At 43.1% G+C, this 17946-nt stretch overlaps 3 protein-coding genes and 1 pseudogene across 4 annotated transcripts; all 4 read right to left on the bottom strand.

Moving 5' to 3' along the window:
* Positions 1–2612: 2612 nt before the first annotated feature.
* Positions 2613–4227, bottom strand: LOC311053547 (tRNA (adenine(58)-N(1))-methyltransferase, mitochondrial-like; the record flags this gene model as incomplete). The annotated part of the gene is made up of 2 exons (XM_084069154.1): positions 2613–3296; positions 4093–4227. 2 exons carry the CDS (start codon positions 4225–4227, stop codon positions 2613–2615), a joined length of 819 nt encoding a protein of 272 aa, XP_083925280.1.
* Positions 4228–4735: 508 nt separating this feature from the next.
* On the bottom strand, positions 4736–6151 carry LOC311053539 (tRNA (adenine(58)-N(1))-methyltransferase, mitochondrial-like; the record flags this gene model as incomplete). The annotated part of the gene is made up of 2 exons (XM_084069142.1): positions 4736–5221; positions 6017–6151. 2 exons carry the CDS (start codon positions 6149–6151, stop codon positions 4736–4738), a joined length of 621 nt encoding a protein of 206 aa, XP_083925268.1.
* Positions 6152–8976: 2825 nt separating this feature from the next.
* On the bottom strand, positions 8977–10584 carry LOC311053531 (tRNA (adenine(58)-N(1))-methyltransferase, mitochondrial-like; annotated as a pseudogene). Its single transcript has 2 exons — positions 10450–10584; positions 8977–9648 (listed from the first exon to the last, which is right to left on the bottom strand). The product of its transcript is annotated as a tRNA (adenine(58)-N(1))-methyltransferase, mitochondrial-like (transcript).
* A 3946-nt stretch (positions 10585–14530) lies between these two features.
* On the bottom strand, positions 14531–15210 carry LOC311053523 (tRNA (adenine(58)-N(1))-methyltransferase, mitochondrial-like; the record flags this gene model as incomplete). The annotated part of the gene is given in 2 exon segments (XM_084069117.1): positions 14531–14592; positions 14595–15210. Coding segments are annotated over 2 exon segments (678 nt in total).
* Between the last annotated feature and the right edge of the window lie 2736 nt (positions 15211–17946).

Raw genomic sequence — 17946 nt, 5'->3', positions numbered from 1 at the left:
AGTGAGGACCATTTCTTGAGCCAATGCGAGACCTTCAAGTCTTTCGATAAAGACCAAATCATCCAGTGGATAAAGACCAACCGGCGTTGTTGGCGATGTGGAAGAGCGCATCGCGCAGCTCAGTGTGATCTGAAGAAGCCTTGCAGCAAGTGTCAAGGTAAGCATCTCCTGATACTGCACGATGTCAACTACAAACCTCCAGAGGAAGGATCCTGCTGCCATGTCAGTTCCGCCACAGAGTGCAATCAAGTCCTCCTCAAAGTAGTCCGGGTCCTACTACATCATGGGAACAAGACACTTGATACCTACGCAGTCTTAGATGACGGCTCACAGCGTACGATGCTTCTGCCTGCAGCTGCGCATAAACTAGGACTGCAAGGGCACCCAGAATCACTAGCCTTGCGGACCATTCGCCAGGATGTGCAAACACTGAATGGCACGTCTGTCACCTTCAGTGTCTCACCTATCTCCCAGCCTCACAGAGCCTTCCCGATCAGTGATGTGTTCACTGCCAAACGTCTCAGCCTTGCCGACCACTCGTATCCTGTGGACGCCCTTAAGTCAAAGTTCAAGCACCTCCAGGACATTCCTCTAGAAGCCTTCAATAAAGCAAGTCCTATGCTGCTTATAGGTGCAGACCAGCCTCACTTGATCACTCCTGTCGAGCCAGTCCGTCTAGGACCCCCTGGTGGCCCGGCAGCTATTAAGACCAGGCTCGGTTGGACGCTCCAGGGTCCAGCCAGACTGGAAGAGTTACAGCCATCGCCTCAGCAGTGCTTGTTCACTTCACTCTGTCCACAAGAAGTGGAGTCAAGGAGGAATGTGCAGACGCTGCCAGCCAGACGTGAGAAGCAGATGATGTGTACGAGAGAAGACCGGCTCCTTGAAGCCAAGTCCACCAGAGTTGAGGTGGATGGCGTTCTGAGATGCGCAACTTTCTGCCAGGCTCCTATGAATGCTGTGATGTCACGGCTTAGAGGCCTGGAGAAATACCACCTGAAAGATCCGGAGACTACAGCCGCCTATGAAGCGGAAATGCAAGAGCACACTGATCTCAAGGACTGCCGATATAGCGAATCCTCAGAGAATCCGGTAGATAACCTCACCAGAGGTAAACCCCATCCACAGGGGACGGATGAGCCTAGATTTAAGACCTGGAATGAGCTGGGAGAGTCCCTTACCGAGGAGCTGTACGGGGCGGCCAGCCTTTCCGGAACACCACCTGTTACCACCGGTCAAGCTGCACAGATGCTCACATTCAGGAATGCTCAGCAAGAGAGCTTTGCAGAAGATCCTGGTCGCCATCCAACAAAGCCACTCCAGGAGTATGACTTCGAACTGTGCCACCCTGGACCCAATATAGCTGATCTGGAACCAGTTACACCAAGTTACCTGCTGATGGGGCGGCCTGACACCTCATCTCCTCAGGTGGCTTATCCACAGACAGAGCTCCGTAGACGTCGGAGTTGGAGACACTTTCAAGTGCTTGCAGATAGTTCCTGGACTGCCTTTGTCAACCAACAGTCCATGGTCGCTGATGGATTGTTGACCTTTCCGGAAAGCACATTTGACCTCAAATGTGGGGGCGGCTGTGTTGGAAAGGTCAATATGTCAGGCTGCCCTGCTAGCAGGCATTGGGCCTTTGATCTAGGTCAGGCTGCCCTGGGGCCTTTGTTCTGCTAATGAGAGCTGATTAAGACACACCTGCTAGTTCAATTATCAGAGGTAGACTCAGCTGTGTTAGCCAGTTAGTCGTCAGTTTTCAGTATCACTCTACAAACCAACTCCTAGCAGAGAGGTGCATGTTTGTGCGTCACTGACGTTTAGTAAGTGATGTTGTGTGTTCTTGGTAACAATTATTTCATGCTTGCAGCCTACCTGATTTGATTGTCAACCTAAGTTTGCTGTTAATGTTGCTGTTTGTTTGATAACTTGCATTGTGAATGTTTGATGATGAAGCAGCCTATTTGTTGGTTATGTGAATTGAATGAAAGCATTATAGAGCTTTGAAGTAGTTATTTCTGTACAATGTTAATGAAGATGCTTAACTGTAATCACAGATATCACCGATATTCTGCTGTGTATTATTTATTTGGTATTGCACTGTTTGATATTTTGCAGAGATATGTTTTTGGTACAAACCTGTTGCCATTTTGTCTTTACTTTCTAGACCACAATCAATGTACAACTCTGCCAATCACCTGCTATGAATGGAAGTAAAGCCACAGTCCCTACTGTGTAAACTGCAACTTTGACTCTGAATGTGTTTTTGCCGACACACCAAGGCGGCACCAATATATCCGAACCTAAACAGTATACAGTCCTTTAATAGTTTCAACAATTATACTATTCAAGGCCATTTGTATATTGAAACCCTGAATGTGAACCATGATGTTTGAATTATCCTCTGTAATGAGAAGTTAAATGAAAGCCATAGTTTCACGTTGGATAGGTTTAGATACAGATTTATCCACTTGCATTTTTCTAAATTACTTTTTTCATTTATTTTATTTTTAAAATAAATAACTTTTATGAAAATTATTTCAAATAGCATCAGAACAGTTACATATAGAGTGCATAGTGGGATTTGACTGGGTGTATTCTTTGTTGTTTTACCGGAAACACTTCCTTAGTTTGATCAGGAATGCTGTGTGGCTCATTTGTACATGATGGGGTCTAGCAATGTAGGGGACACTCCCAAAAGGTGGATGTTCCTTGGTGGTCAACGCTTCTTTCTCCTTCTTTCTTCTTTTTCCATTTGCCTCTTCTACTACTTCATCGGCGATGGGTTTACTGACACAGAAGCTGCCATCTTTCTGGCGTGCTGGGGCCACCAGCCAGTCTCGGTATGGCACCTCAATGATGCGTTCACACAGCAGAGGTAGTGCCGAACATCGAATCCCATCCAACAGTTCTACGACCTGCGTTATGTTTGTCAAGTAGACTGCGCACACAGTCCCAGGGTGAAGATGAGGAAGCACAGTGGGTAAGACCAACTGGGGACTCACCATGTCAAGAGCGATCGAATGAAAACCCCGGCCAGCGAGGAGTGAGGATGCCTTGAGGAGGTCAGCGTTGTAGAACTGGACGTTATCTGGCCACTCGTCCCCTCGCCGCAGCCTCCATGAATCACGCCAATGGTTGTAGTTGAGCACCGCTCTCTTGTGATGGTCCTCCCTGATCTCCACACTCAGAACGCTGCCCTTGGAGCCCACTGCTCTGGAAAGAAAGAGTGACAAAGCCCCTGACCCAGAACCTGCCTCCAACACACAGTCTCCCTCTGTGATATCCATCATTAGTAGTGTACAAAAGCCCTTGCTGCGCACCTGAAGCCAATTCTGATCCAATTAGGATTGGCACACCTGAACGCAATCAAGGCTGAGTCAGAGACTAGCAGGGCTTCATTCAGTGAGCAGAGCTGCTCTGAGCAACATGCCACAGGACCAGAGCTCTGCCTTATTCTATGTTTTTGTTTGTGTGCGTGCATGACGCAGGTGAGGGACAATGTTTGAGTTGTAGCTCACGCTTATTTCTCTAATGTGCCAAAGTTTATGTTTACTTTACATTTAAAGCTGCATCATGATGTTTGGTAAACTGAGTCCATCATACTGTATATCAGTGAGTTGAAGTGCTGCTTAAATACATAATGTGACTGTTTACTCATGCTTGTGATGTACGTATCTACGTTAACTGTGGGCTATTATATGTATTGTGTAAGATGCAATTTGGAGTTTGTTTCATTGTTTGGTTAATGAGGTGACTGTGCCAGGTGTCATAGGCATAGCTAATTAGTGCCCTATTGAAAGGAGGTCACTGTGACCCTGTATGCGACATGATTGTGCCAGGTGTTGCAGATACAGTTAATTGATGTTCTATTGGAAGGTCACTGTGACCCTGTATTTGACATGATTGTGAACTGTAATTTGTGTTGTTTATCTGCTTTATATTTCTCTGTATTAGAGACCACACACATACTGCATACCCTGTACCCTGAGCTTCATCAGTAAAGCCTTCAAAAGGATTCTCTGACCGGAGTCTATTATTTCATACGTGATTACTCAAACCACTGTTGCACCGAGGTCCCTTCCTCACAAGTAGCATGGCATTAGCATCCTTGGCTGAGATGATGGCTGGGGCCCTCTTCATATAGAGCACGTAATCCTCTAGATTCCCCAATGCGGATTTCAACACAAAAAATAAAGCCACGAACCAGCGGAACAGTGCCATCTAGAGGCAGTGACGTCAGGACTTCAGTGCTCTATGTTTGGAAGATTGTGTTAGCCTGGTAAACCCCACCCTTCCGGAAATCTCATATCCGGAGGGACAGGCTAAGATTGTGTGGCTTCTGGTCCAATATTTAGCTCAGTAACCAGTGTGTTCAAGTTCACTCTCACATTGAAATTAATAGACTCCAACCTAATTCTCCTAAAGAAGCAACACCTACTGTACGTCAAGCAGATACAGGAAATGGTGGGTCTTGGTTTCCTATTTGTCTTGGGGTGGCTTCTTTTCCACACCAGACATTTCTCTCACGGCTAATGGTCTCTCTTCATGTAGGTATCCCCGGAGCATCGAGTGCTACTGTGAAGAGACGAACACGTGGGAAACTGTGGGAGAGATGCCTGCTGATCGCTTCAAACTCATCTGTGTGTCTCTCAAGCTGAGGACGGATCATACACCCTTGGAGGTTGTCGATATAGATGATTCAAACGAATCATCAAACAAATCATTTGTATCAAACGATGAAGAGGAGAATTCTGAAACACTTCCGTAGTTTGATCAGGAATGCTGTGTGGCTCATTTGTACATGATGGGGTCTAGCAATCCCATCCAACAGTTCTACGACCTGCGTTATGTTTGTCAAGTAGACTGCGCACACAGTCCCAGGGTGAAGATGAGGAAGCACAGTGGGTAAGACCAACTGGGGACTCATCATGTCAAGAGCGATCGAATGAAAACCCCGGCCAGCGAGGAGTGAGGATGCCTTGAGGAGGTCAGCGTTGTAGAACTGGACGTTATCTGGCCACTCGTCCCCTCGCCGCAGCCTCCATGAATCACGCCAATGGTTGTAGTTGAGCACCGCTCTCTTGTGGTGGTCCTCCCTGATCTCCACACTCAGAACGCTGCCCTTGGAGCCCACTGCTCTGGAAAGAAAGAGTGACAAAGCCCCTGACCCAGAACCTGCCTCCAACACACAGTCTCCCTCTGTGATATCCATCATTAGTAGTGTACAAAAGCCCTTGCTGCGCACCTGAAGCCAATTCTGATCCAATTAGGATTGGCACACCTGAACGCAATCAAGGCTGAGTCAGAGACTAGCAGGGCTTCATTCAGTGAGCAGAGCTGCTCTGAGCAACATGCCACAGGACCAGAGCTCTGCCTTATTCTATGTTTTTGTTTGTGTGCGTGCATGACGCAGGTGAGGGACAATGTTTGAGTTGTAGATCACGCTTATTTCGCTAATGTGCCAAAGTTTATGTTTACTTTACATTTAAAGCTGCATCATGATGTTTCGTAAACTGAGTCCATCATACTGTATATCAGTGAGTTGAAGTGCTGCTTAAATACATAATGTGACTGTTTACTCATGCTTGTGATGTACGTATCTACGTTAACTGTGGGCTATATATGTATTGTGTAAGATGCAATTTGGAGTTTGTTTCATTGTTTGGTTAATGAGGTGACTGTGCCAGGTGTCATAGGCATAGCTAATTAGTGCCCTATTGAAAGGAGGTCACTGTGACCCTGTATGCGACATGATTGTGCCAGGTGTTGCAGATACAGTTAATTGATGTTCTATTGGAAGGTCACTGTGACCCTGTATTTGACATGATTGTGAACTGTAATTTGTGTTGTTTATCTGCTTTATATTTCTCTGTATTAGAGACCACACACATACTGCATACCCTGTACCCTGAGCTTCATCAGTAAAGCCTTCAAAAGGATTCTCTGACCGGAGTCTATTATTTCATACGTGATTACTCAAACCACTGTTGCACCGAGGTCCCTTCCTCACAAGTAGCATGGCATTAGCATCCTTGGCTGAGATGATGGCTGGGGCCCTCTTCATATAGAGCACGTAATCCTCTAGATTCCCCAATGCGGATTTCAACACAAAAAATAAAGCCACGAACCAGCGGAACAGTGCCATCTAGAGGCAGTGACGTCAGGACTTCAGTGCTCTATGTTTGGAAGATTGTGTTAGCCTGGTAAACCCCACCCTTCCGGAAATCTCATATCCGGAGGGAGGGGTTTACCAGGCTAAGATTGTGTGGCTTCTGGTCCAATATTTAGCTCAGTAACCAGTGTGTTCAAGTTCACTCTCACATTGAAATTAATAGACTCCAACCTAATTCTCCTAAAGAAGCAACACCTACTGTACGTCAAGCAGATACAGGAAATGGTGGGTCTTGGTTTCCTATTTGTCTTGGGTCGGCTTCTTTTCCACACCAGACATTTCTCTCACGGCTAATGGTCTCTCTTCATGTAGGTATCCCCGGAGCATCGAGTGCTACTGTGAAGAGACGAACACATGGGAAACTGTGGGAGAGATGCCTGCTGATCGCTTCAAACTCATCTGTGTGTCTCTCAAGCTGAGGACGGATCATACACCCTTGGAGGTTGTCGATATAGATGATTCAAACAAATCATCAAACAAATCATCTGTATCAAACGATGAAGAGGAGAATTCTGATGAAGAAGATGAAGAAGATGAGGATGACCATTATGAATCTGTCAGATGGCCGTGGTGGTAGGGCAATAGATTTCTAGTGGGGTGTGGGGGTGTCAAACCTCCCTGTGTGCAACCATCATCTTCAGTAGGTATCTCCATAGAGGGAATCGTTGCTGCCGGGTGGAAACCTTTTATTACCATTTAACAAAAAAATTAAATGGTGAAAATAGTCGATCCACATAGGCTCACAGTTGTGAGCTTTTAGATCTGCTATTTTCACTACTTTTGTGCAACACTCTTGTATGGTTCAGGGCATTTATCTACGAAAAAACATTTTGAAACATGAAGATGGAAGGTTTCTGCCCGACGGCAACAAAATAATGTTCTTGGATTAATGAGCCCTGTCTTCCCTGGCACATGTGCAAATAGATTATTGGATGTACACTAAAGTATGACAGTTGCCTGTTAGGTTAACCGCTCACTGTTAACAGTTTCACTGTCAATAGATTGTATATTGCATTTACTGTTGATTGACATGTACATTGTACATAATGTATGACGCTTACTGTGTAGGCTGGCTGACACTGTACATATATTGGCCCCACATCCACTCACTGACAGTCTGTTCATATATAGTATATATACGAAGACAGAGAAGTCATTAGGATAACTTCAAGCACACTCAAAAGTTCAACAAGCCATGGATATAATTATTAAAAAACCTTTAATTAGCTATTTTGCCTCATAAGAGTTGCTAGTCTGAGTTGCTAGTTTGTTCTTTTCTTTTTGGTCTGATAATGAGGGTGGTGGTGGTGGTGGTAAGTTACCTATATTGTGTAAACATCAATGCCATGCAATTTTATTTATTAAGTTATATCCTACCAGGACCTCTAGTACTGCTGGTTTTATATCCTACCAAGACCTCTAGTACTGCTGGTTTTATATCCTACCAGGACCTCTAGTACGGCTGGTTTCATGTCACCAGGACCTCTAGAACTGCTGGTTTTATATCCTACCAGGACCTCTAGTACTGCTGGTTTTATATCCTTCTAGGACCTCTTTTACTGTTGGTTTTATATCCAACCAGGACCTCTAGTACTGCTGGTTTTATATCCTACCAGGACCTCTAGTACTACTGGTTTTATATCGTACAGGGTAGATCATTGCATTCACCTGGTCTTCCACATAAAATAAGATTTAGTAGCATTCTTTTAAATAATTTGCATAATGGAGCAATTAACAGTAAACAACTTCTACAGTTAATCATCATTACATACGTAGTTATTGTGATCATATGTTGGCACATAACCATAAACTCAATAACAGACAGATGATGTGTGAAGTGATATAAAGTCAACCTTTTTTCAATCACAAACATGTCAAAACTGGGAGCAGTATGGGTTAGCGCCCCAGCCTGCGTCTTCCGTGAGGAAGAAGCCCAACAAATCCACAGTGAGGCCTTGAGGAGGGTCATTCAAGCAAGCCGCAAGTGGAGCCTGCAGTACCACCACGGCCCAAGGAACCATCACGCCAGAAGGAAATGTTTGGATCGGGGTTGTACAATGGATTTGGTACAGCCCTCAGGTCCTGGACCTGGTGAGACGAAGGAGGAGCCTGGCCAGGAGACAACCTACAGAGCCTAGTCCCTCCACGTGCCAGAGCCTCCCCGAGTCCCAGCAGAGTAGTTCCGGAGAAGCGGACTGAGTGGCCCTGTCTTTCCCTATAGGACTGGCCGTGGGTAGCTACTGGGACGTAAGTTGGGGCTTGATCAACCCCGGCTGGGTCACCTGGGCGAGGTTGTATGTTGTTGCGAGACCCGAAACACCCGATGACCCCAGGCTACAACACTGATGATACGTCCCAGGTGTTTCTTTATAGAAAACATGAAACAAACATGTTTATTTATTTATTTATTTATTTATTTATATATATATATATATATATATATATATATATACTGTATATATATATATATATTTCATATTGAATGTTTGAGCCTTCTGTTCTGACAAACCTCATCTCTATTATACTATTACTAGCAAGGCCATTTGTATATTGAAACCCTGAATGTGAACCATGATGTTTGAATTATCCTCTGTAATGAGAAGTTAAATGAAAGCCATAGTTTCACGTTGGATAGGTTTAGATACAGATTTATCCACTTGCATTTTTTTAAATTACTTTTTTCATTTATTTTATTTTTAAAATAAATAACTTTTATGAAAATTATTTCAAATAGCATCAGAACAGTTACATATATATGAGTGCATAGTGGGATTTGACTGGGTGTATTCTTTGTTGTTTTACCGGAAACACTTCCTTAGTTTGATCAGGAATGCTGTGTGGCTCATTTGTACATGATGGGTCTAGCAATGTAGGGGACACTCCCAAAAGGTGGATGTTCCTTGGTGGTCAACGCTTCTTTCTCCTTCTTTCTTCTTTTTCCATTTGCCTCTTCTACTACTTCATCGGCGATAGGTTTACTGACACAGAAGCTGCCATCTTTCTGGCGTGCTGGGGCCACCAGCCAGTCTCGGTATGGCACCTCAATGATGCGTTCACACAGCAGAGGTAGTGCCGAACATCGAATCCCATCCAATAGTTCTACGACCTGCGTTATGTTTGTCAAGTAGACTGCGCACACAGTCCCAGGGTGAAGATGAGGAAGCACAGTGGGTAAGACCAACTGGGGACTCACCATGTCAAGAGCGATCGAATGAAAACCCCGGCCAGCGAGGAGTGAGGATGCCTTGAGGAGGTCAGCGTTGTAGAACTGGACGTTATCTGGCCACTCGTCCCCTCGGTGAATCACGCCAATGGTTGTAGTTGAGCACCGCTCTCTTGTGGTGGTCCTCCCTGATCTCCACACTCAGAACGCTGCCCTTGGAGCACACTGCTCTGGAAAGAAAGAGTGACAAAGCCCCTGACCCAGAACCTGCCTCCAACACACAGTCTCCCTCTGTGATATCCATCATTAGTAGTGTAGGCCTACAAAAGCCCTTGCTGCGCACCTGAAGCCAATTCTGATCCAATTAGGATTGGCACACCTGAACGCAATCAAGGCTGAGTCAGAGACTAGCAGGGCTTCATTCAGTGAGCAGAGCTGCTCTGAGCAACATGCCACAGGACCAGCTCTCTGCCTTTTTCTATGTTTTTGTTTGTGTGCGTGCATGACGCAGGTAAGGGACAATGTTTGAGTTGTAGATCACGCTTATTTCTCTAATGTGCCAAAGTTTATGTTTACTTTACATTTAAAGCTGCATCATGATGTTTGGTAAACTGAGTCCATCATACTGTATATCAGTGAGTTGAAGTGCTGCTTAAATACATAATGTGACTGTTTACTCATGCTTCTGGTGTACGTATCTACGTTAACTGTGGGCTATATATGTATTGTGTAAGATGCAATTTGGAGTTTGTTTCATTGTTTGGTTAATGAGGTGACTGTGCCAGGTGTCATAGGCATAGCTAATTAGTGCCCTATTGAAAGGAGGTCACTGTGACCCTGTATGCGACATGATTGTGCCAGGTGTTGCAGATACAGTTAATTGATGTTCTATTGGAAGGTCACTGTGACCCTGTATTTGACATGATTGTGAACTGTAATTTGTGTTGTTTATCTGCTTTATATTTCTCTGTATTAGAGACCACACACATACTGCATACCCTGTACCCTGAGCTTCATCAGTAAAGCCTCCAAAAGGATTCTCTGACCGGAGTCTATTATTTCATACGTGATTACTCAAACCACTGTTGCACCGAGGTCCCTTCCTCACAAGTAGCATGGCATTAGCATCCTTGGCTGAGATGATGGCTGGGGCCCTCTTCATATAGAGCACGTAATCCTCTAGATTCCCCAATGCGGATTTCAACACAAAAAATAAAGCCACGAACCAGCGGAACAGTGCCATCTAGAGGCAGTGACGTCAGGACTTCAGTGCTCTATGTTTGGAAGATTGTGTTAGCCTGGTAAACCCCACCCTTCCGGAAATCTCATATCCGGAGGGAGGGGTTTACCAGGCTAAGATTGTGTGGCTTCTGGACGGTCCAATATTTAGCTCAGTAACCAGTGTGTTCAAGTTCACTCTCACATTGAAATTAATAGACTCCAACCTAATTCTCCTAAAGAAGCAACACCTACTGTACGTCAAGCAGATACAGGAAATGGTGGGTCTTGGTTTCCTATTTGTCTTGGGGTGGCTTCTTTTCCACACCAGACATTTCTCTCACGGCTAATGGTCTCTCTTCATGTAGGTATCCCCGGAGCATCGAGTGCTACTGTGAAGAGACGAACACGTGGGAAACTGTGGGAGAGATGCCTGCTGATCGCTTCAAACTCATCTGTGTGTCTCTCAAGCTGAGGACGGATCATACACCCTTGGAGGTTGTCGATATAGATGATTCAAACGAATCATCAAACAAATCATCTGTATCAAACGATGAAGAGGAGAATTCTGATGAAGAAGATGAAGAAGATGAGGATGACCATTATGAATCTGTCAGATGGCCGTGGTGGTAGGGCAATAGATTTCTAGTGGGGTGTGGGGGTGTCAAACCTCCCTGTGTGCAACCATCATCTTCAGTAGGTATCTCCATAGAGGGAATCGTTGCTGCCGGGTGGAAACCTTTTATTACCATTTAACAAAAAAATTAAATGGTGAAAATAGTCGATCCACATAGGCTCACAGTTGTGAGCTTTTAGATCTGCTATTTTCACTACTTTTGTGCGACACTCTTGTATGGTTCAGGGCATTTATTTACGAAAAAACATTTTGAAACATGGAGATGGAAGGTTTCTGCCCGACGGCAACAACATAATGTTCTTGGATTAATGAGCCCTGTCTTCCCTGGCACATGTGCAAATAGATTGTTGGATGTACACTAAAGTATGACAGTTGCCTCTTAGGTTAACCGCTCACTGTTAACGGTTTCACTGTCAATAGATTGTATATTGCATTTACTGTTGATTGACATGTACATTGTACATAATGTATGACGCTTACTGTGTAGGCTGGCTGACACTGTACATATATTGGCCTCACATCCACTCACTGACAGTCTGTTCATATATAGTATATATACTAAGACAGAGAAGTCATTAGGATAACTTCAAGCACACTCAAAAGTTCAACAAGCCATGGATATAATTATTAAAAAGCCTTTAATTAGCTATTTTGCCTCATAAGAGTTGCTAGTCTGAGTTGCTAGTTTGTTCTTTTCTTTTTGGTCTGATAATGAGGGTGGTGGTGGTGGTAAGTTACCTATATTGTGTAAACATCAATGCCATGCAATTTTATTTCTTTATTTTATTTTAGTTTGTCTTTCTATTTGTGTCTGCCAGTTTGTACAACAACTAGTTCCTATTTGATTTATTTTTGTTCCTATTTTTATTTTATTTTGGACAAGATGATCTGTATATATTGATGATGCAGAAAGACAAACATCTTTGTTCCATGTTTGTCTCTAGGAATTAATGTAACACATTGAAAAGTTACAAACGCTATATAAGGACAGATTATTCAACCTAGGTTCAGTCCTTATACAGTACACACATAATGGTTCGGAGGCCCAATTACATTTGCATATCACAGAAAAATAGTTTTGTTGAGTTTTTTTTTAGAACTTTTTTTGAGAACCACACATTTAGTTTTTTTGAGAACCACACATCTAGTTCGACTGTAAGAAGTTATATGCTCTAATCAAGAGCACACCGTGTTTTTGTTTCACATACAGTACACTGTAGATATGTTCATATTCTGGTGATAGATTGTGCCTTATACTTATAGTATGCCTATATATTTAGCCATCGTTCACACTATGCAGTCCAGGTCAGTTCAAGTGCTGATGGCTAGGTCAGACTCTCCTACTTTTATTTTTATATTCAATCTGTGTTACTTGTTTTCCCCTTATTTGTATTTGATTCTTCTTTGTAATCTTGTTTCATGCCTACTGCAGTGCTGCTATTACACCCAAATTCACCATAGGGATCAATAAAGACTGATCTTAATGTCTTTAATGTTTTCTTTTATGGATTTCTTTCTTATTATTACTTAACCCTGGCCTAATGCAGCCCAGTGGTTCCTCTTCATTCCTCCAACCTGTGTTTTATCACCTGATTATCAGTAATTAGGTGGACATACTGTGTATGAATAAATGTCTCCATAACTCTGTTTGATTTAGACTCAACATGCATCCAAATGTTAGTCATGAATAGAATTATTTGATTGCCTTACAGCCATGTGTTAAATACATCCTACCAGGACCTTTAGTACTGCTGGTTTTATATCCTTCTAGGACCTCTAGTACTGTTGGTTTTATATCCAACCAGGACCTCTAGTACTGCTGGTTTTATATCCTACCAGGACCTCTAGTACTACTGGTTTTATATCGTACAGGGTAGATCATTGCATTCACCTGGTCTTCCACATAAAATAAGATTTAGTAGCATTCTTTTAAATAATTTGCATAATGGAGCAATTAACAGTAAACAACTTCTACAGTTAATCATCATTACATACGTAGTTATTGTGATCATATGTTGGCACATAACCATAAACTCAATAACAGACAGATGATGTGTGAAGTGATATAAAGTCAACCTTTTTTCAATCACAAACATGTCAAAACTGTACATGTCCGGGAGCAGTATGGGTTAGCGCCCCAGCCTGCGTCTTCCGTGAGGAAGACGCCCAACAAATCCACGGTGAGGCCTTGAGGTAGCCTGGCATGGCCAGACTAATATCACTGCGTAGATATTAGTCTGGAATCTCTGTGTGGAACCTGTATTTCCGAGGGGCAAATAAAAAAATGCCTCTGGTGATAAACCTGCCCCATATTTGCATACTGGGCTCTGATTGGTCCCTCACAACTTCGGAGGGAGAGAAATAAAATCTCTATTGAGAGGGGCCAGACCTAATCTGCCAAGGGTAATTTTATTTTGCAATGGCAGATTTGTCTGGAACCAGGCTAGCCTTGAGGAGGGTCATTCAAGCAAGCCGCAAGTGGAGCCTGCAGTACCACCATGGCCCAAGGAACCATCACGCCAGAAGGAAATGTTTGGATCGGGGTTGTACAATGGATCTGGTACAGCCCTCAGGTCCTGGACCTGGTGAGACGAAGGAGGAGCCTGGCCAGGAGACAACCTACAGAGCCTAGTCCCTCCACGTGCCAGAGCCTCCCCGAGTCCCAGCAGAATAGTTCCGGAGAAGCGGACTGAGTGGCCCTGTCTTTCCCTATAGGACTGGCCGTGGGTAGCTACTGGGACGTAAGTTGGGGCTTGATCAACCCCGGCTGGGTCACCTGGGCGAGGTTGTATGTTGTTGCGAGACCCGAAACACCCGATGACCCCAGGCTACAACACTGATGATACGTCCCAGGTGTCTCTTTATAGAAAACATGAAACAAATTATTTATTTATTTATTTATATATATATATATATATATATATATATATATATATATATATATATATATATATATATATATATATATATATATATATATATATATATACTGTATATATATATATATATATATTTCATATTGAATGTTTGAGCCTTCTGTTCTGACAAACCTCATCTCTATTATACTATTCAAGGCCATTTGTATATTGAAACCCTGAATGTGAACCATGATGTTTGAATTATCCTCTGTAATGAGAAGTTAAATGAAAGCCATAGTTTCACGTTGGATAGGTTTAGATACAGATTTATCCACTTGCATTTTTTTAAATTACTTTTTTCATTTATTTTATTTTTAAAATAAATAACTTTTATGAAAATTATTTCAAATAGCATCAGAACAGTTACATATATATGAGTGCATAGTGGGATTTGACTGGGTGTATTCTTTGTTGTTTTACCGGAAACACTTCCTTAGTTTGATCAGGAATGCTGTGTGGCTCATTTGTACATGATGGGTCTAGCAATGTAGGGGACACTCCCAAAAGGTGGATGTTCCTTGGTGGTCAACGCTTCTTTCTCCTTCTTTCTTCTTTTTCCATTTGCCTCTTCTACTACTTCATCGGCGATAGGTTTACCGACACAGAAGCTGCCATCTTTCTGGCGTGCTGGGGCCACCAACCAGTCTCGGTATGGCACCTCAATGATGCGTTCACACAGCAGAGGTAGTGCCGAACATCGAATCCCATCCAACAGTTCTACGACCTGCGTTATGTTTGTCAAGTAGACTGCGCACACAGTCCCAGGTTGAAGATGAGGAAGCACAGTGGGTAAGACCAACTGGGGACTCACCATGTCAAGAGCGATCGAATGAAAACCCAGGCCAGCGAGGAGTGAGGATGCCTTGAGGAGGTCAGCGTTGTAGAACTGGACGTTATCTGGCCACTCGTCCCCTCGCCGCAGCCTCCATGAATCACGCCAATGGTTGTAGTTGAGCACCGCTCTCTTGTGGTGGTCCTCCCTGATCTCCACACTCAGAACGCTGCCCTTGGAGCCCACTGCTCTGGAAAGAAAGAGTGACAAAGCCCCTGACCCAGAACCTGCCTCCAACACACAGTCTCCCTCTGTGATATCCATCACTAGTAGTGTACAAAAGCCCTTGCTGCGCACCTGAAGCCAATTCTGATCCAATTAGGATTGGCACACCTAAACGCAATCAAGGCTGAGTCAGAGACTAGCAGGGCTTCATTCAGTGAGCAGAGCTGCTCTGAGCAACATGCCACAGGACCAGAGCTCTGCCTTTTTCTATGTTTTTGTTTGTGTGCGTGCATGACGCAGGTGAGGGACAATGTTTGAGTTGTAGATCACGCTTATTTCTCTAATGTGCCAAAGTTTATGTTTACTTTACATTTAAAGCTGCATCATGATGTTTGGTAAACTGAGTCCATCATACTGTATATCAGTGAGTTGAAGTGCTGCTTAAATACATAATGTGACTGTTTACTCATGCTTGTGATGTACGTATCTACGTTAACTGTGGGCTATATATGTATTGTGTAAGATGCAATTTGGAGTTTGTTTCATTGTTTGGTTAATGAGGTGACTGTGCCAGGTGTCATAGGCATAGCTAATTAGTGCCCTATTGAAAGGAGGTCACTGTGACCCTGTATGCGACATGATTGTGCCAGGTGTTGCAGATACAGTTAATTGATGTTCTATTGGAAGGTCACTGTGACCCTGTATTTGACATGATTGTGAACTGTAATTTGTGTTGTTTATCTGCTTTATATTTCTCTGTATTAGAGACCACACACATACTGCATACCCTGTACCCTGAGCTTCATCAGTAAAGCCTCCAAAAGGATTCTCTGACCGGAGTCTATTATTTCATACGTGATTACTCAAACCACTGTTGCACCGAGGTCCCTTCCTCACAAGTAGCATGGCATTAGCATCCTTTGCTGAGATAATGGCTGGGGCCCTCTTCATATAGAGCACGTAATCCTCTAGATTCCCCAATGCGGATTTCAACACAAAAAATAAAGCCACGAACCAGCGGAACAGTGCCATCTAGAGGCAGTGACGTCAGGACTTCAGTGCTCTATGTTTGGAAGATTGTGTTAGCCTGGTAAACCCCACCCTTCCGGAAATCTCATATCCGGAGGGACAGGCTAAGATTGTGTGGCTTCTGGTCCAATATTTAGCTCAGTAACCAGTGTGTTCAAGTTCACTCTCACATTGAAATTAATAGACTCCAACCTAATTCTCCTAAAGAAGCAACACCTACTGTACGTCAAGCAGATACAGGAAATGGTGGGTCTTGGTTTCCTATTTGTCTTGGGGTGGCTTCTTTTCCACACCAGACATTTCTCTCACGGCTAATGGTCTCTCTTCATGTAGGTATCCCCGGAGCATCGAGTGCTACTGTGAAGAGACGAACACGTGGGAAACTGTGGGAGAGATGCCTGCTGATCGCTTCAAACTCATCTGTGTGTCTCTCAAGCTGAGGACGGATCATACACCCTTGGAGGTTGTCGATATAGATGATTCAAACGAATCATCAAACAAATCATCTGTATCAAACGATGAAGAGGAGAATTCTGATGAAGAAGATGAGGATGACCATTATGAATCTGTCAGATGGCCGTGGTGGTAGGGCAATAGATTTCTAGTGGGGTGTGGGGGTGTCAAACCTCCCTGTGTGCAACCATCATCTTCAGTAGGTATCTCCATAGAGGGAATCGTTGCTGCCGGGTGGAAACCTTTTATTACCATTTAACAAAAAAATTAAACGGTGAAAATAGTCGATTCACATAGGCTCACAGTTGTGAGCTTTTAGATCTGCTATTTTCACTACTTTTGTGCGACACTCTTGTATGGTTCAGGGCATTTATTTACGAAAAAACATTTTGAAACTTGGAGATGGAAGGTTTCTGCCCGACGGCAACAAAATAATGATCTTGGATTAATGATCCCTGTCTTCCCTGGCACATGTGCAAATAGATTGTTGGATGTACACTAAAGTATGACAGTTGCCTCTTAGGTTAACCGCTCACTGTTAACGGTTTCACTGTCAATAGATTGTATATTGCATTTACTGTTGATTGACATGTAGGCCTACATTGTACATAATGTATGACGCTTACTGTGTAGGCTGGCTGACACTGTACATATATTGGCCTCACATCCACTCACTGACAGTCTGTTCGTATATATACTAAGACAGAGAAGTCATTAGGATAACTTCAAGCACACTCAAAAGTTCAACAAGCCATGGATATAATTATTAAAAAGCCTTTAATTAGCTATTTTGCCTCATAAGAGTTGCTAGTCTGAGTTGCTAGTTTGTTATTTTCTTTTTGGTCTGATAATGAGGGTGGTGGTGGTGGTAAGTTACCTATATTGTGTAAACATCAATGCCATGCAATTTTATTTCTTTATTTTATTTTAGTTTGTCTTTCTATTTGTGTCTGCCAGTTTGTACAACAACTAGTTCCTATTTGATTTATTTTTGTTCCTATTTTTTTTTTTTATTTTGGACAAGATGATCTGTATATATTGATGATGCAGAAAGACAAACATCTTTGTTCCATGTTTGTCTCTAGGAATTAATGTAACACATTGAAAAGTTACAAACGCTATATAAGGACAGATTATTCAACCTAGGTTCAGTCCTTATACAGTACACACATAATGGTTCGGAGGCCCAATTACATTTGCATATCACAGCAAAATAATTTTGTTGAGTTTTTTTTTAGAACTTTTTTTGAGAACCACACATTTAGTTTTATGCTTTAGTTTTAGTTATATGCTCTAATCAAGAGCACACGGTGTTTTTGTTTCACATACAGTACACTGTAGATATGTTCATAT

This window comes from Gymnoscopelus microlampas, assembly GCF_963454915.1.
Source record: "Gymnoscopelus microlampas genome assembly, chromosome: 2".
Lineage (NCBI taxonomy): Eukaryota > Metazoa > Chordata > Actinopteri > Myctophiformes > Myctophidae > Gymnoscopelus > Gymnoscopelus microlampas.
The sequence above is the reverse complement of the archived record's forward strand: the minus strand, read 5'-3'. Positions and strand labels throughout refer to the sequence as shown.